This window comes from Notamacropus eugenii, chromosome 5 (assembly GCF_028372415.1).
Source record: "Notamacropus eugenii isolate mMacEug1 chromosome 5, mMacEug1.pri_v2, whole genome shotgun sequence".
NCBI classification, from domain to species: Eukaryota; Metazoa; Chordata; class Mammalia; order Diprotodontia; family Macropodidae; genus Notamacropus; species Notamacropus eugenii.
This window is the reverse complement of record NC_092876.1, coordinates 170040347-170055004: the sequence shown is the minus strand read 5'-3', so window position 1 is coordinate 170055004 and position 14658 is coordinate 170040347. Positions and strand designations below refer to the sequence as shown.

The 14658-nt window shown below is 39.9% G+C and overlaps 1 protein-coding gene across 1 annotated transcript; it reads right to left on the bottom strand.

Moving 5' to 3' along the window:
• Positions 1–5035: 5035 nt before the first annotated feature.
• LOC140507744 (olfactory receptor 8A1-like) lies at positions 5036–7036 on the bottom strand. Its single transcript, XM_072615686.1, has 2 exons — positions 7024–7036; positions 5036–5982 (listed from the first exon to the last, which is right to left on the bottom strand). The coding sequence occupies exons 1-2, from the start codon at positions 7034–7036 to the stop codon at positions 5036–5038; spliced, it is 960 nt and encodes a 319-aa protein (XP_072471787.1).
• Between the last annotated feature and the right edge of the window lie 7622 nt (positions 7037–14658).

Here is a 14658-nt window from a genome sequence, read left to right as displayed (position 1 = left end):
CACCTCAGCTCAAGGATCTGATCTGGAGAAGTGTTTCCAAGCAGTAGAAAGGAACCTTCTAGGACTAGGATTAGTTATTGCTCCTGAAAAGATACAGAGAGGACCCAGTTACAAATATGTGGGATATCAGATGCAGGGCACCATCATTCGGCCGGAACCCCCAAAATGGGGTATAAAGATCCAAACACTCAATGATGCTCAGAAACTAGTAGGAGCTATCCAATGGATAAGATCAAAGGTGCCTATACCTCTACCTCTCATGCAACCTTGATATTCACTATTGACAGGAGACTCTGCTTTAAATTCCCCACGAACATTGACTCCTGAAGCAGCCAAGGCCATAGAGGCAATAAAAAAACAATTTTTAGAGTCCACCACATTCCGGTGGGATCCAGGAAGAGATGTGGAGGTATCTATTATCTCCACCACACCTCCCTATACCGTCATACACCAAAAAGAGAAGCCCCTAGAGTGGGTATATTTAAGTAAAACAGGAAGCAGTTTACTAAACAAGTGGGAATTTCTAGGACGGTTAGCACTAGAGGCAGTAAAAAGGGCTACCCACATGTACCAAAGACAGCCAATTCTTTATGCTACACTCACCACTAAGGATGTAGAAGAGTTAGCTCAGAATCACGTTTCTTGGGCCACTATACTCCAGTGGGCCCAGGTGAAACCAAATTCGACTTTCCTATTCAAAGAGTTATTACAGTGGGCCCCAGCACCAGTGAAAAGGTACTCACCAAACCCAGTAGAAGGGCCTAACATTTTTACAGATGCCACAAAACATCACAAGGCATCTATTTATAATTCGGCTTCCCAAGAGATATATATAGTTAACACACCCTACACCTCTACTCAACAGAACGAGTTGGAAGCTATAATCCAAGCTCTCCAAATATATAATGACATACCCATTAACATTATTACTGATAGTCAGTATGCATCTTTATTAATTTCACGGATTGAGGACTCTATTGTAGATTATTGGTCCAATATTTTTTCACAGTGTGAGCGGCTATTGACCACCATTAATAACAGAACACACCCTTTTTATGTTTTACATGTGCGCTCACATACTAATGGCACAGGACCAATTTTTGAAGGAAATCAAATAGCAGACAATTCACTATACCTTGTAAGGCACACTGTGGAACCACAGGAAAGGGCCCAAAAGGCTCATGATAGGTTCCACCTAGCCACAGAAGCCCTCTGCAAATTATATGGGATAACTCAGGAACAGGCCAGAAAAATTGTTAAGAGCTGTCTCCAATGTATCCCATTCCACCCATCTCTAGACCAGGGTGTCAATCCTCATGGCTTGGCACCCAATGAAATTTGGCAAATGGATGTCACCCATCTTAAGGGCCAGTGCATACATGTGACAGTTGACACATGGTCCGGATTCCTTATGGTGACTTTACAGCCAGGTGAATCAAGTGCTAAAGTAATTCAACATCTTTGGCACTGTTTTTCTGTTTCAGGTTTACCCTTAGAAATAAAGACAGATAACGGTCCTGCCTATACTTCTCAAACCTTTACACACTTCCTCCGTGATCTAGGGATTCGACATGTTACAGGAATCCCCTACAATCCACAAGGCCAGGCCATAGTGGAAAGGGCCAATCTCACCTTAAAGGTGATTCTCGCTAAACAAAAAAGGGGGAGATTAAGAGGTCGCCTAACACAATCAGAGCTTGATACAGCTGTGTATACACACAATTTTTTGCATATCTCAAAAAACTCACATACTACTCCAGCTATGAGACATTTTGTGACTATTCCAAGACAACCCCGCAAGGAAAGTAATGCCCAGGCTGGAAATAAGGACACATGGGCCATGGTAAAGGATATGGCCTCAGGGAAATGGAAAGGTCCGTATAAGATACTAATATGGGGTCCAGGGTATGTTTGTGTCTCCACAGGAAAAGGAAATGCGTGGATTCCCATTAGAAGGATCCGTAGGTGTAAACCGATGTGGGAGACGGCAGAGACGCGGGAGGTGGAGACCCCGGAGAGCCCGGAGACCCCGGAGAAGGATCATGCACCACCTGAGTCTGCTGATGACAGCTTTAACCCTGCTGCCCAGAGAGGAAGCAGCACTCATCCCAACATTACTGACCACTCCATCTAGGCATCTCTTTCCAGCGGCTGAAGGAGGACTTTGATATCACAAACCCAGGACATTGGGGGGGGAAAGGGGTGACCAACTTTTCGGGACATGACCAACTTTTCGCCTGAATACCACAGGCTTGGCCATTCAGGCTTGGCCATTGAGATCCATTTGCATGACTGAGGGGGTGGTGATGTGTAAGGCGCCAGCACTAGCTGCTTCTCTTAGAATATGCTTTGGAATTAGTGATTGCCCTTTCTCTTGTTGTAACTCAGCCATTTAGCTTCATCTTTGTTTTATTTGATGCCTTTCTTTGTCAGTTGTGCTAGCTGCAGATTTCTGTGTAAATGAAGTCTTGTTGTGGGGTACTCATATGCTAAAGGCCTTCCTAATCCACTCAGCCTCCAGCCACTGTTTGCTCTAGAGACATGTGCGCGCAGCGCAAAACAAAAAGGGGGAGATGCTGGGGATGGAAGCTCAATTCCATGTGGACAGTCTCGGGCGGGTAAAGGTGGGAACTTCTAAATCTTAGAGTTCTCACGAGACCCCCCAGGAAACGACTGGGAATCGAGGTGAACCGAACTATCTCGTGTATTTCCACCTCTTCCCGTGAGAGACGTGATGGGAGAGAGCTCTCCCTGCCCTCAAGATTGTCCCGGATCTGGGCACACTATTGTTATCTAACAGCACGGTATTCAGATGCAAACTATGCTGCTGGAGAGTTTAAGTAGGATCAGGAAAGCCTGAAAGCTCTCTTGGGCAGAGGGGCGCGGAGCGGACAGGACAACAAGGCTCCGCTTTTCCTCTCTCCTCTCTCCCCTCCCCCTCTCTCCCCACTTACACTTCTACTTCCAATCTCTTATTGTAAGATCTTTGCCTCCTTGGGAGATTCTTCGCTCCCTCCTAAGGAAGAATTCCCCTGCACTTGTAACTAGACCCTGAAATAAAGCTCAACCCTTGTTCGACTCTGGAACGTCCTTTCTCTCATACGAGCATCCGGTTTGGCCAACCGAAGACCTCCGGTAGAGGTAAGGGAAGACTCGGGTAGCCCTCAGGCCTCTAGGCCTGGCAGGACCATGTCACAAGGAGCTTTAAAATGCAAAGAAAAAAGGCATCCCTCAAGGAATCCAACAAATACTGAGAATGTTCAAGCATTTAACATAGGCCAAGCACTGTGCTAAAAGCTAGAGACAAAAATATAAAAGTGAAAAAGTACCTGCCCTCAAAAAGCTTATATTTTAATTAAAACGATAACATGTACATACAAAATACATACAATGTAGTTCTTGGTAGTCTCAAAGCAGAAGCTGCCATTGACCAGGAAGTCAGGTAAGGCGTCTTGTAAAAGGTGGTGACAGAGCTGGGCTCCCGAGTAGCCAGAGTACTCAACAGCTATGTAAATGTAGATGGTCAGATAGGAAATACACTGTCAAGGTCTCTGAGCACAACTTTGTTCACTGCTTGAAATAACTAACACCTTTATGGATTGTGTGCTTCCTTTCTTTCTTTTATTATTTCCCCATTTCAATATTCCGCTGTCAACATGCAAATATTTTTGGAAAGGAAGAACAAGAGAGGTAGTTGGGATATGAAGAAGGGAAAATAGAACCCTGAAAAGAAAAATCAGGAAGGAGTCAAAGACCAATGTGATTCACTTTTTAATTTTTGCCAGAGTGAACTCAGTGTTGAAAGGTTCAATTAAATTCATTCTTGTTTGTGGATCTAGAATATACTCTTCTCTTCTTATCATAGAACTAGATTGTTAGACTTACAAGTTGAATTAAAGACCATCAAATTCAACTATCTCATTTTACTTATGAGGAAACAGGCTCAGAGAGAAGCAATTTGAACTCAAGTCTTACTGATTCAAACTCTAGCATCCTACCATCTTCGTCATGTTGCCACTCCTTTCCTTGAATGTCTTCAGGGTTAAGGCCTAGAATTAAGAGATAGGAAGAAACCCTTGTCCAGCTACCTAAAAATCAGAATTAAATAGACAAAATCCACATTGTGAGATGAGGGGATCTGTCTGAGATTACTAAATTGTTCATCAAAAAGAACATGATATATGACATTGTTAAGTCACTTTAACTCCTTGGAGCTGCTTACTTTATGTACAGATAGATAGATAGAGATAGATAGATAGATAGATAGATAGATAGATAGATAGATAGATAGATAGATAGATATTGTGGGGGGGGAACAGGGCTGTATATTTATTTGTGTGCAGAGAATGATACATTAATTTCCCCTACCCTTCCAAGAGAATGGCAGAAGAATCAGGTAAACAAAGGCAAGGTAATAGAAGTCCATGATTCAGCTGAAGCAAACCTCACTTTTTCTTGGGTTAATTGCAAGCCACAACATACCTTTGGGTCACACTGAGAGGAGAAGAGTAGCCATCTACATAGAAGGTTTCTTCAAACAGGACAGAGCAGTCTTTCTGGGGCTACTGTGGGGGAATGTGAATCAAAACTAAGTGGAAACAAGTCACTTGGGTGTACAATGCCAGGATAAGCTGATCATTTTGGAATCAAGTTTCAGGGTCTGTCTCAGGGTTGTCCTTCCATTGGGGTGGTGGGATGATTCGTCTTTGGCTCAAGGTATGTCTCTCTTTGCCTTCATCATCGATGAGAAGGCAAATATGCCACCTCATATTTGTTAGTAGCATAATTTTAACTGAAAACCTCTGCCAGAATCCACTGCTCATCCCCATCCACAACTTTCACTCGAAGAGAGACTTTATCACATGGTTTGGCTATGTAGTTCCCTGAAGCTGGTTGGGTCAGATGATCTCTAAGATTCTTTATATTCTGTCTTTATGCTTCTATGGATCTGACTTTTTATGATGGAAAAATAGATTCACTTATAATATGTAGGATAGAAAAAGGTAAAATATTACTAGGGTCTTCATTTTTAAAATTATATTTTTGTGCAATAAATCCTCCTCCCTATGATTTTCCTCAATGCCTCCTTCACATCCTTGTTCCTTAGACTGTAGATGAGGGGATTCAGCATAGGAATCACTGTGGTATAAAAGACAGATGCTACCTTCTCTTGTGTCATGCTACTGCTGGATGCTGGTTTAAAATACATAAACATAATGGAGCCATAAAAAATGGCCACAGCAGCAAGGTGGGAGCCACAGGTACTGAAGGCTTTGTACCTGCCTTTAGCAGAGTTAATACAGAAGATATTAGAAAGGATGAAAGCATAAGAGATCAAGATGGCCAGAGTGGTTGCCAACACATTGAATCCAAGGAGAAATACCACTAAAAGCTCATTAATGTAAGTACTGGAGCAGGAGAGCTTCAGGAGGGGAAGAATGTCACAGAGGTAATGGTTAATGAGATTAGGACCACAAAAAGACAATCTGGCCATACATCCTGTGTGTGCAAGAGCACCAACAGTCCCTATCACATACACTGCTGTTGCTAGTACGGAACAGACCTTTGGGGACATGACAACATTATAGCGTAGGGGGTTACAGATTGCAACATAACGATCAGAAGCCATGGCTGTCAACATGTAGCATTCATCAATAGCAAAAAAGCAAAAGAAGAACAGTTGTGTCATGCATCCAGCATAAGAGATAATGTTTTGATCCTCTACAAAATTCACCAGAAGTTTAGGGGTAACAACAGAGGAGTAACAGATATCTATGAAAGACAAGTTACTGAGGAAATAGTACATGGGGGATTTGAGCTGAGAACTAACAGCAATTAAGAAGATCATGCCCAGGTTCCCCAACATAGTGATCACATACACCCACAGGAATAGAAGGAAAAGGGGAAACTGAAGGCTTGGTTCATTGGTTAATCCTTCAAGGTAAAACTCTGTTACGGAGGACTGATTTTCTGAGGCCATTTCTAGGCAACTGTGGGAAAGAAAAAAGTCAAAGAAATAAAATAGTCATTTTATAGTAACAAGTAATTTTTTTAACAGAACGAAGCGGGAAATTTCATTTCTTCAGAACAATTTAATCCTTGTCAATTAGTATTTGTCATTACTAAAGTCTTACCTTTGGTTCTTATTACTCTGGAGTCTCAAAAGTTGTGGCATCTGTGTATTCTGGGAGAGCTCTTAACATCAGAGATTTAAACTAGAAGGTCATGTAGTCTACCCTACCCCTCATCCTTCCATTTGACAGATGAGGACACAGATGTCACAAAGTTCTAAGTGGTAGGGGGGTGATCCAAATTCAGGTCCTCTGATCAGGACCCATCCCTGTTTCCTCACACTCATGCTGCCTCCCAAGTTTCTGTGGTGCTGGAAATTATTTGCACAGGATTATGGTAATCGAATTATATGTTTATCAACTGAATCTCATCACCAGAAAGTTTATTTATATTAGCTATATTGCTTTGACTATAACAATTCATTAAACCAAATATCAAGATGGGGAAGAATCACAATCTGAATGTGTAGAAGTCTGCACATGAAAGAAATCACTGATATTTTAAAGTTATACATTCAATATCTGGAAGACCCAGTGAATAAACACACACACACACACACACACACACACACACACACATTATACTAGTACAATGTCGCTTTTTCTAGCCTTTATCAAGATGCAGTGAGGAAATGTGCCCTGGTGGAGTTCTCTTTCTGGTACTGCCATACCTGAACCATGTTTTAATCAGTGGTGTTATCATTAAGTAATAGGAAGTTTCTCCAGATGCCAAATTTTCTCCTCTGCCAACTTGCCTCCAGTTTATTCAAGTTAGCCACAGAGTGCTCTCCAGTGCCTAATATTTATTTTAAGTGCCTTGACAGTAGCTGTATTCTATGGTACCTTTTCCACTGACTGTTTTAATCCCTTCCAATTTTTTGTGTATCTGGGTTTTCTCCTTTCAGTATGTTAGTCTATGTGTCCTGTGAGGGGTGTGGACATACATCACTGCTTCTCTGTGACATATTCCTAATATATAGGTGACATCTAACAAGGGAATAAAGTTTGGTGCAATGCAAAGTGTACTGGCTTGAAAGTCAGAAGATACAAGTTCAAACTGTTATTACCTATATGACCTTGACCAAGTCAATTAGCCTTCTTAGGCCTTGTTTTCTTTCTCTTTAATAAGGGTGGCAGAGTAGATGGTCTCTGAGACCCCTTCTGGCTCTAAATCTGTGATCATATTTAAACTTTACTTTCCCTTCCCTCTGTAGTCCACTTGCTAATGTTAACAACTTAGATACAGCCACATAAGGAAAAACTAATTTAAAATGAATATAAAGCAACAAACAATGTGACACAGTTGGCAAAGATCTGGTTTTGAATTTTTCATGGTACATGTCGCTTTTGTGAAAAAGGTGCATTTAAACTAATAACTAATGTTGAATCGTCTGTGGTCCTTTCAAAATTATTAGATCTTATACTTGTTTGACACTTAGTGAGAAAGATCCCTTGCAGGAAGACTGTTGAACCCCGAGAGTGGTATTCGCTCAGATTAAAATGTCTAAGGAAAAACATTTTACTGAGTGTCAGGATAGGAAGATCCTAGATCTCTGGTGCAATGTCCCATTGCTTCCCTTAAAAAAACAAACGGAGCATGACCAAAGATAAAGCTGATCTCCTGCTTGAAGAAAGACCATCAGTGTCATAGTAACATACAGATGAATAGTGCATGGAACAGTGCATTCCTCTGATAAGATAATGCTAAAAATGTGCCTCTAGAGCTCACAGACAGAAAGAGAGGTGGCTGCAAAGAGAGAGCATATCCCCTTCTTGGATATCACAAGGTCATCTCTGGTGGCTCTTACAAGGCCAACATGGGCAAAGAATAAATACGAGAATAGCTTGTAATCTGAAGAACATTTTGACTTAGAATGAATAACATTAATAGCAGAAATAATAATAATGTAAGTGTATATATGTATATGTATGTATATATCTATACATACATATACATATATATATAATTATGAAACTTTGCAACTACATGTCATTTGATCATCGGCTACTTTCTCATAGTCAGGCAGTTTTTGAAACTTAAGTCAACACCTAACTAGAAGTCCAACATTTTTTAAATAACACCTTATTGCTCTAGACATAGCCAGGACCCCATTCAAAGATGAGAAAAATGAGGTTTAGAGAAGTTTTTATATATAGTCTAATGTCAAATGACCAATAAGAGGTATAGACAACATATGGGAGAAACTAAAGTAAGATGGAAAAATCAAGTCCTATGACACAGAGGTAGCTAAGTGGCACAGTGGATGGAGCACTGGGCTTGAAATCAGGAAGACTCTCTTCATGAGTCTTACCAACTATGTGACCCTGGGTAAGTCACTTAACCCTTGCTTTTTTTTTTTTGCTTCAGTTTGCTTATTTGTAAAATTAGCTGTAGAAGGAAATGGCAAACCACTGCAATGTCTCTGCCAAGAAAACCCAAAAAACAGAGTCATGAACAGTTGGACACTACTGAAACAACTGAACATCATCGACAACAACACGATACACAGAACGTATAAAAGGAAAAAGAGGTACCATCATGTTGCTTAAACACTCACAGTATAGCTTACTATTAAAAGAAAATAGGGGATTGGAAATGTACCAGTAATTTAATTAGTATGGGGAACTCCAAGATGAAAAAACACTCATTACCGATGCTTTTCAGCAATATCTCCTCAGTTTGTGGAGTTACAGATTTGTCTAGAGAGATGTGAAATTATGAGCCTTTCTTAACCAGTATATACACTGCATCACACTTCCTGTTAAGGTAAGGCCATATATTTCTAAGTTTGGAACAGCTCTCCTGAAGATGAATGTGTCATTTTCTTAGGAATTGCATTTCACTTCAAATATCTTATGAAAATCAGGTGGAATTGGTATACTGACCTGAGATTTTTCAGAAATAGAGAAGTCATTTGATATTTCTTGGTTTTTTACCTTCATTCCCTTAAAAGGGGAAGAGAGAACATTTCCCCTGGCAAATCATTATAAATGTAGTACCTTGCCAATTCTGATTAAGGGTAAGGTTATTTATGGGATTGTTTTAAAATCCAAGAGACATTTGGACGCAAAGGGAAATGAAGGACAGCATCCTCATTAGCACTGGAGTTGTCAGCCAGAACCAAGGATAGGAACTCCGCTGCCTCTAAAATACCAAGCCTCCAGTGAGGGAGTTTTATTTGTTCTTTGGGACTCAGGGAAATGACGGGGACAAAAACACCACAAGACTTCTATGTCCCAAAGGTTGGGCTTTCTTGGTAGCAATTACTCATTGTTTGTCCCCCAGATATATATCATTAAGGTATGTTAGTGATTAGAATAACAGCCAAATTCCCTTGAGATGATATTCCCCAAGGATTATGGCTCTGAATATGATGGTAAAGGTTTTCCAAAAACTTCAGAATGATCTTGGTATATCTAGTCCCCATGTTTTCTATTTTTTATTAACAATTAAATCCAAACAACTGTTTTTGTTCACCTTTCCCAACGATGAGAAAACTTTCTGTTATAAGACTGGTCTTGCAAGTGTTGAGACCACCATAACAGTCTCCCTTTAAAAGAGAGTGTGAACATATAGCACATACTCATGGAAAAATGCTTACAATACCACTTGTTAAAAGTTAGTACAGCTGTGTCCCTCAATTAGTATTTTGGCTACTAACAGCTTGTTTGTTTCCCTGATGACAAGCCCCACCAAATATTTTTTTTGCCCTGACCTCTGATATGCAAATTGGCCAGCTCCAAGAAGGCCATCCAAAATCTTAAGATAAGTACCCCACTCTCTGAAAGAATGGAAAGGTACTTTGGATCACACTCTCCCCTCCAGGAGGAGCACACCTTCCTGCAGGAGCACTCCCCCTTTCTGCTCAATATAGGTCTGTTTCTATGCTCCCCAATACAACACTGCCCTTATGCAAATTATACTGCTAGATTGTATGCCTGAGTTGTATGATGAATTTTCTTTTCCTCTTTCTCCTTCCCCCTGTTCCCCATTGGTTGCAATAAAGTTTTGCATTGAATCAATTCCCATTATTTTAAATGTTATTCTCAGTACCTGAACTTATTAAGGGGTTGTTTGCCCCAGGGTCTCTGGCTGGTCCACTGACCTTTCCTTAGACATAAATTGGAAGTCTCAGCAAGGACTTAACCTATTGACAGCTACACTTACTCTGGGAGAGTTGAACATTGAGAGTCTAATTGTAGAAAGTTATATTCAAGATGGGAACTCTAAATCCTCCCAAGAGGGACTCCTTTATGCCAGGGGACTGTCATAAAATATCTTCCAAAAGGTTTTAATAATTAATGCCATTGGAAATGAGTTACTCATCTCTGCTTTTTCTTTTCTTTTTGCATTCAATTTCTTTTAAATGGCATTAATAATTAATGTCTCCAAAATCATACTCATTCCAAAGGTTTGAGAACTGAGGTGGGAAAACCTGTAGGATGGGAATGAAGCTTTCTGCTTCTCTGGGAATGGGATTCTCCAAGGACGCTCAGATTGTCCAATCAAGTCCACAGAGAAGAGGAAATGTGTGTCCATGAATCTGCACAAGTCTGTGGCATATGACTCTGTGTAGGACAAAGGAGTATATGCTCCTGTGCCTCCATGAGAGTGGCCCTCTCTGTGCTAAATGTTTCTACTTATATATGTAACACCTATATATGCATATCCCTATGCTTCTCCTTGAGAGCCATGTACATTTGGAGACTCAGTTCAGACCACAAATCTAGGAACTGAAATTCTTTCCCCTGGTCCCATTCTGATCTGTTGCACAGATCCTGGAAGTCATCCCAACCAGAAAAGAGGTAGTAGCCACCTCCAGAATGTTAATTATTAAGAGAATAAAGAAAAACCTCTTTCTTTGACATTCAGAACAGTGACTGGTAGAGAAAAATGATGATGATGAAGATAGAACCTGCATCTAGAAAGCTTTTAAAAATAAGTAAAAATATATCAGATCAACATAATTCTCATATCAATACACAAGAAGTAACACAAAATCATTATATCATAAAGCTTATACATCCTTTCCTGCCCCCCATTCATTCTAATCTCTCTCTATACCTTGTCTCTCCCCTAAAGTGTTTACTTTTAATTGCTTCCTCCTCCCTTCTATCATCCCCCCACCCTGCTTTTCCCCTTCTCTCTTACTTTCCTGTAATGCAAGATAGATTTTCATACCAAAGTGAGCATGCATGTTATTCTCTCCTTAAGTCAAATGTGAAGAGAGTAAGCTTCACTTTTTCCCTCTCACCTCCCTGCTTTTCCCCTCCATAGAAAAAACTTTTTCTTGCCTCTTTGATGGAAAATAATTTGCCCCATTTCATTTCTCCCTTTCTCCTCCCAAAATATTCCTCTTTCACCCCTTAATTTTTTTTAGATATCATCCCTTCCAATTCAACTCATTCTGTGCCCTCTGTGTGTATATGTGTGTGTGTGTGTGTGTGTGTATGTATGTGTGTACAATCCCTCCACGTACCCAAATACTGAGAAAAGTCTTAAGAGTTATAAATATTGTCTGTCCATGTAGGAATGTAAACAGGTCAACTTTAGAAAGTCTTATATGATTTCTCTTTTCTGTTTACCTTTTGAAGTTTCTCTTCATTCTTGTGTTTGAAAGTCAAATTTTCTATACACTTAGGTCTTTTCAACATGAATGCTTGAAAGTCCTCTATATCATTGAATGACCATTTATTCCCTTGAAGTATTATACTCAGTTTTGCTGAGTAGGTTTTGGTTTTAATCCCAGTTCTTTTGACTTTTGGAATATCCTATTCCAACTTCTTTGATCCCTTAATATAGAAACTACTAGATCTTGTGTTATCCTGATTGTACTTCCATAATATTTGAATTGTTTCTTTCTGGTTACTTGCAATATTTTCTCCTTGACTTGAAAACTCTAAAATTTGGCTGCAATATTCCTAGGAGTTCTTTTTAGATTTATTTCATTAAATGATTGTTTGATTCTTTTAATGTTTATTTTATCCTCTGCTTCTAGAATATCAGGTCAGTTTTCCTTGATAATTTCTTGAAAGATGGTGCCCAGGCTCTTTTTTTTTGGTAGTGGTTTTCAGGTGGCCCTGCAATTTTTAAATTGTCTCTCCTGGACCTATTTTCCAGGTCAGTTGTTTTTCCAATGAGTTATTTCACTTTGTCTTCTATTTGCTCAATCTTTTGGTTTTGTTTTGCAACTTCTTGGTTTCTCATAAAGTCTTTAGCCTCCATCAGCTCCATTTTAATTTTTAAAGAACTGTTTTCTTCAGTGAGCTTTTGAACCTCCTTTTCCATTTGGCTAATTCTGCTTTTTTAAAGCATTCTTCTCCTCATTGGCTTTTTGGGCCTCTTTTGCCTCTTGAGTTAGTCTATTTTTAAAGGTGTTATTTTCTTCAGCCTTTTTTTGGGGTCTCCTTTAGCAAGCTGTTGACTTGCTTTTCATAATTTTCTTTCATGGCTCTTATTTCTGTTCCCAATTTTTATTCCACCTCTCTTACTTGATTTTCAAAGTTCTTTTTGAGCTCTTCCATGACTGAGACCATTGCATATTTATTTTGGAGTTTTTGGATGCAGAAGCCTTGACTTTGATGTCTTCCTATTATGGTATGCATTGTTCTTCCTCATATGAAAGAATGGAAGAAGATACTTTTTCACCAAGAAAACAACATTCTATAGTCCTATTTTTTTTCCCTTTTTTGGGCATTTTCTCAGACAGTTACTTGACTTTTCAGTCCTTTGTCAAGAGAAGGGTATACTCTGGGGACCTGTAGGTTCTCAGTTCCTCCCAGATGGCGTCATCAAATAAAGGAGTTTATTCTTCTCCTGGCCTCTGCTCTGGTCTGGGAGCTACCTCAAGCTTTTCTGCCCAGCATCTGCGAGAAGAATTCCTTTTCCAGAGGCTCCACCAACTCTACCACGCCATCACTCCTCCTCACCTCAGGACTGCCACTCAGCGCTGAGATCTAGATCAGCACCTTGATTCCCCCAGGAGCTTTAAGCCAAGGCCTCCAAAAATGAGCCCTTCCAGTGTCTGGGGCCACCTGGGACCACCTGGGGTTGAGACTAGGGCAGGAGGACCCTGCTCCCTTAACATCCAGGCCAACGAGCTTTCTCACTAACCTTTGAAGCTATCTGGTATGTGTGGGTTGATGGATCTGGGAACTGCAGCTGCTTCTGGTGGCTTCCTGAAGTTTGCTCCAATCCTGTCCCTGTTGCACTGCAGGGTCAAGGCTGGGCTGTGTTCTGCTCCTTGCCCGGTGTGATAAACCTTTTCTGTCCACTTTCCCAGGCTGCTTTGTGTTAGAAATCTGTTTCACTCTGCTGTTTTGTGGCTTCTACTGCTCTAGAATATGTTTAGAGTCATTTTTTACAGATATTTTATGACCTGTGGAGGGAGAGCTCTTACAGGTCATCTTTCTATTCCACACTCTTGGCTTTGCCTATAATTCAACTTCTTATTTTAAGTACATTATAACTAGATTTCTGGTCCTGAGAATGTGGACATTTTGGTAATTTTCTTAACATAAATCCAAATTGTTGTCCAAAAATTTGGAACAATTCACAGAAGCAGATAACAATATCATCAAGGTAAAATGTAAGTAGTATGTACTTATAAGTGATTTCTGCCATATTATCCCTATTTACTGATTTTTTCCTTCAGTTGTGACCACTTACTCTGACACATTCTACTTCATAGGTAAACTATGAGAAATCTAATTTCTTGTGACACTAGAACAAGTCAGTCATAGACCTTTTATGCTGGTACATACCCCAGACCCTACTGTAGTGGGGAAGGATGATCAGACATACTACACTGAGAAAATATAAAGTGGCAAGTCCTGAACTTTTAAGTATTCCATCCTCAGATGCATGAGTTGCATTGCAAATGATTTGATGATATATTCTTTGTAGGAAGGAATGGGTTGTAGTAGATTGAACCCAATACTTACAGTCAGAAGACCTGGGAGGAGAGAATTGTGGCAAACAGACCTACCAGTGGGCTCTTACAACAGTATAAGTACAAGGTTATGAAGGATTATACCAGGGTAGTGGCAGTATCAGAGAAGAAGGGGAGGATTTGAGACATGTAAAAGTAAAATTGGCTGATCTTTGCAACACATTGGATGAAGAGGAGTGAGGATTTTAGGATGGCACCTAGATCATTTAAGATGATCCTTTGGTATGTAGAGATGAAACTTATATTGCATTTGCATTGCCTTATCTAAAAGTCAGAAAGAAAGTACACTTTGCTAATATTTAACAGGTGATTTGATATTGACACTATTACTCAATCAATACGTCAAGCTGGTATATGTGGTATCCTTAGGAAGAATGGGAATTCCACATTGCAGATGTATTGAGAATTGAAGTTAATCTCACTCATTTTCATCATATTGTACATGTCCCCATTTAAGTGGATTTAAATGACAATAAGCCCTTTAGCACTGAACCACACGAAAGTGGCCAAGGAACAGATTCAAAATTTGCTGGGGTATGTATGTTTCAAAACATTCTTCACTGTGATTTAATTATATGAATTTGTTATAAAAAATGAACAAATAACATACACAGGATTCCTATAAAGGAACTGCT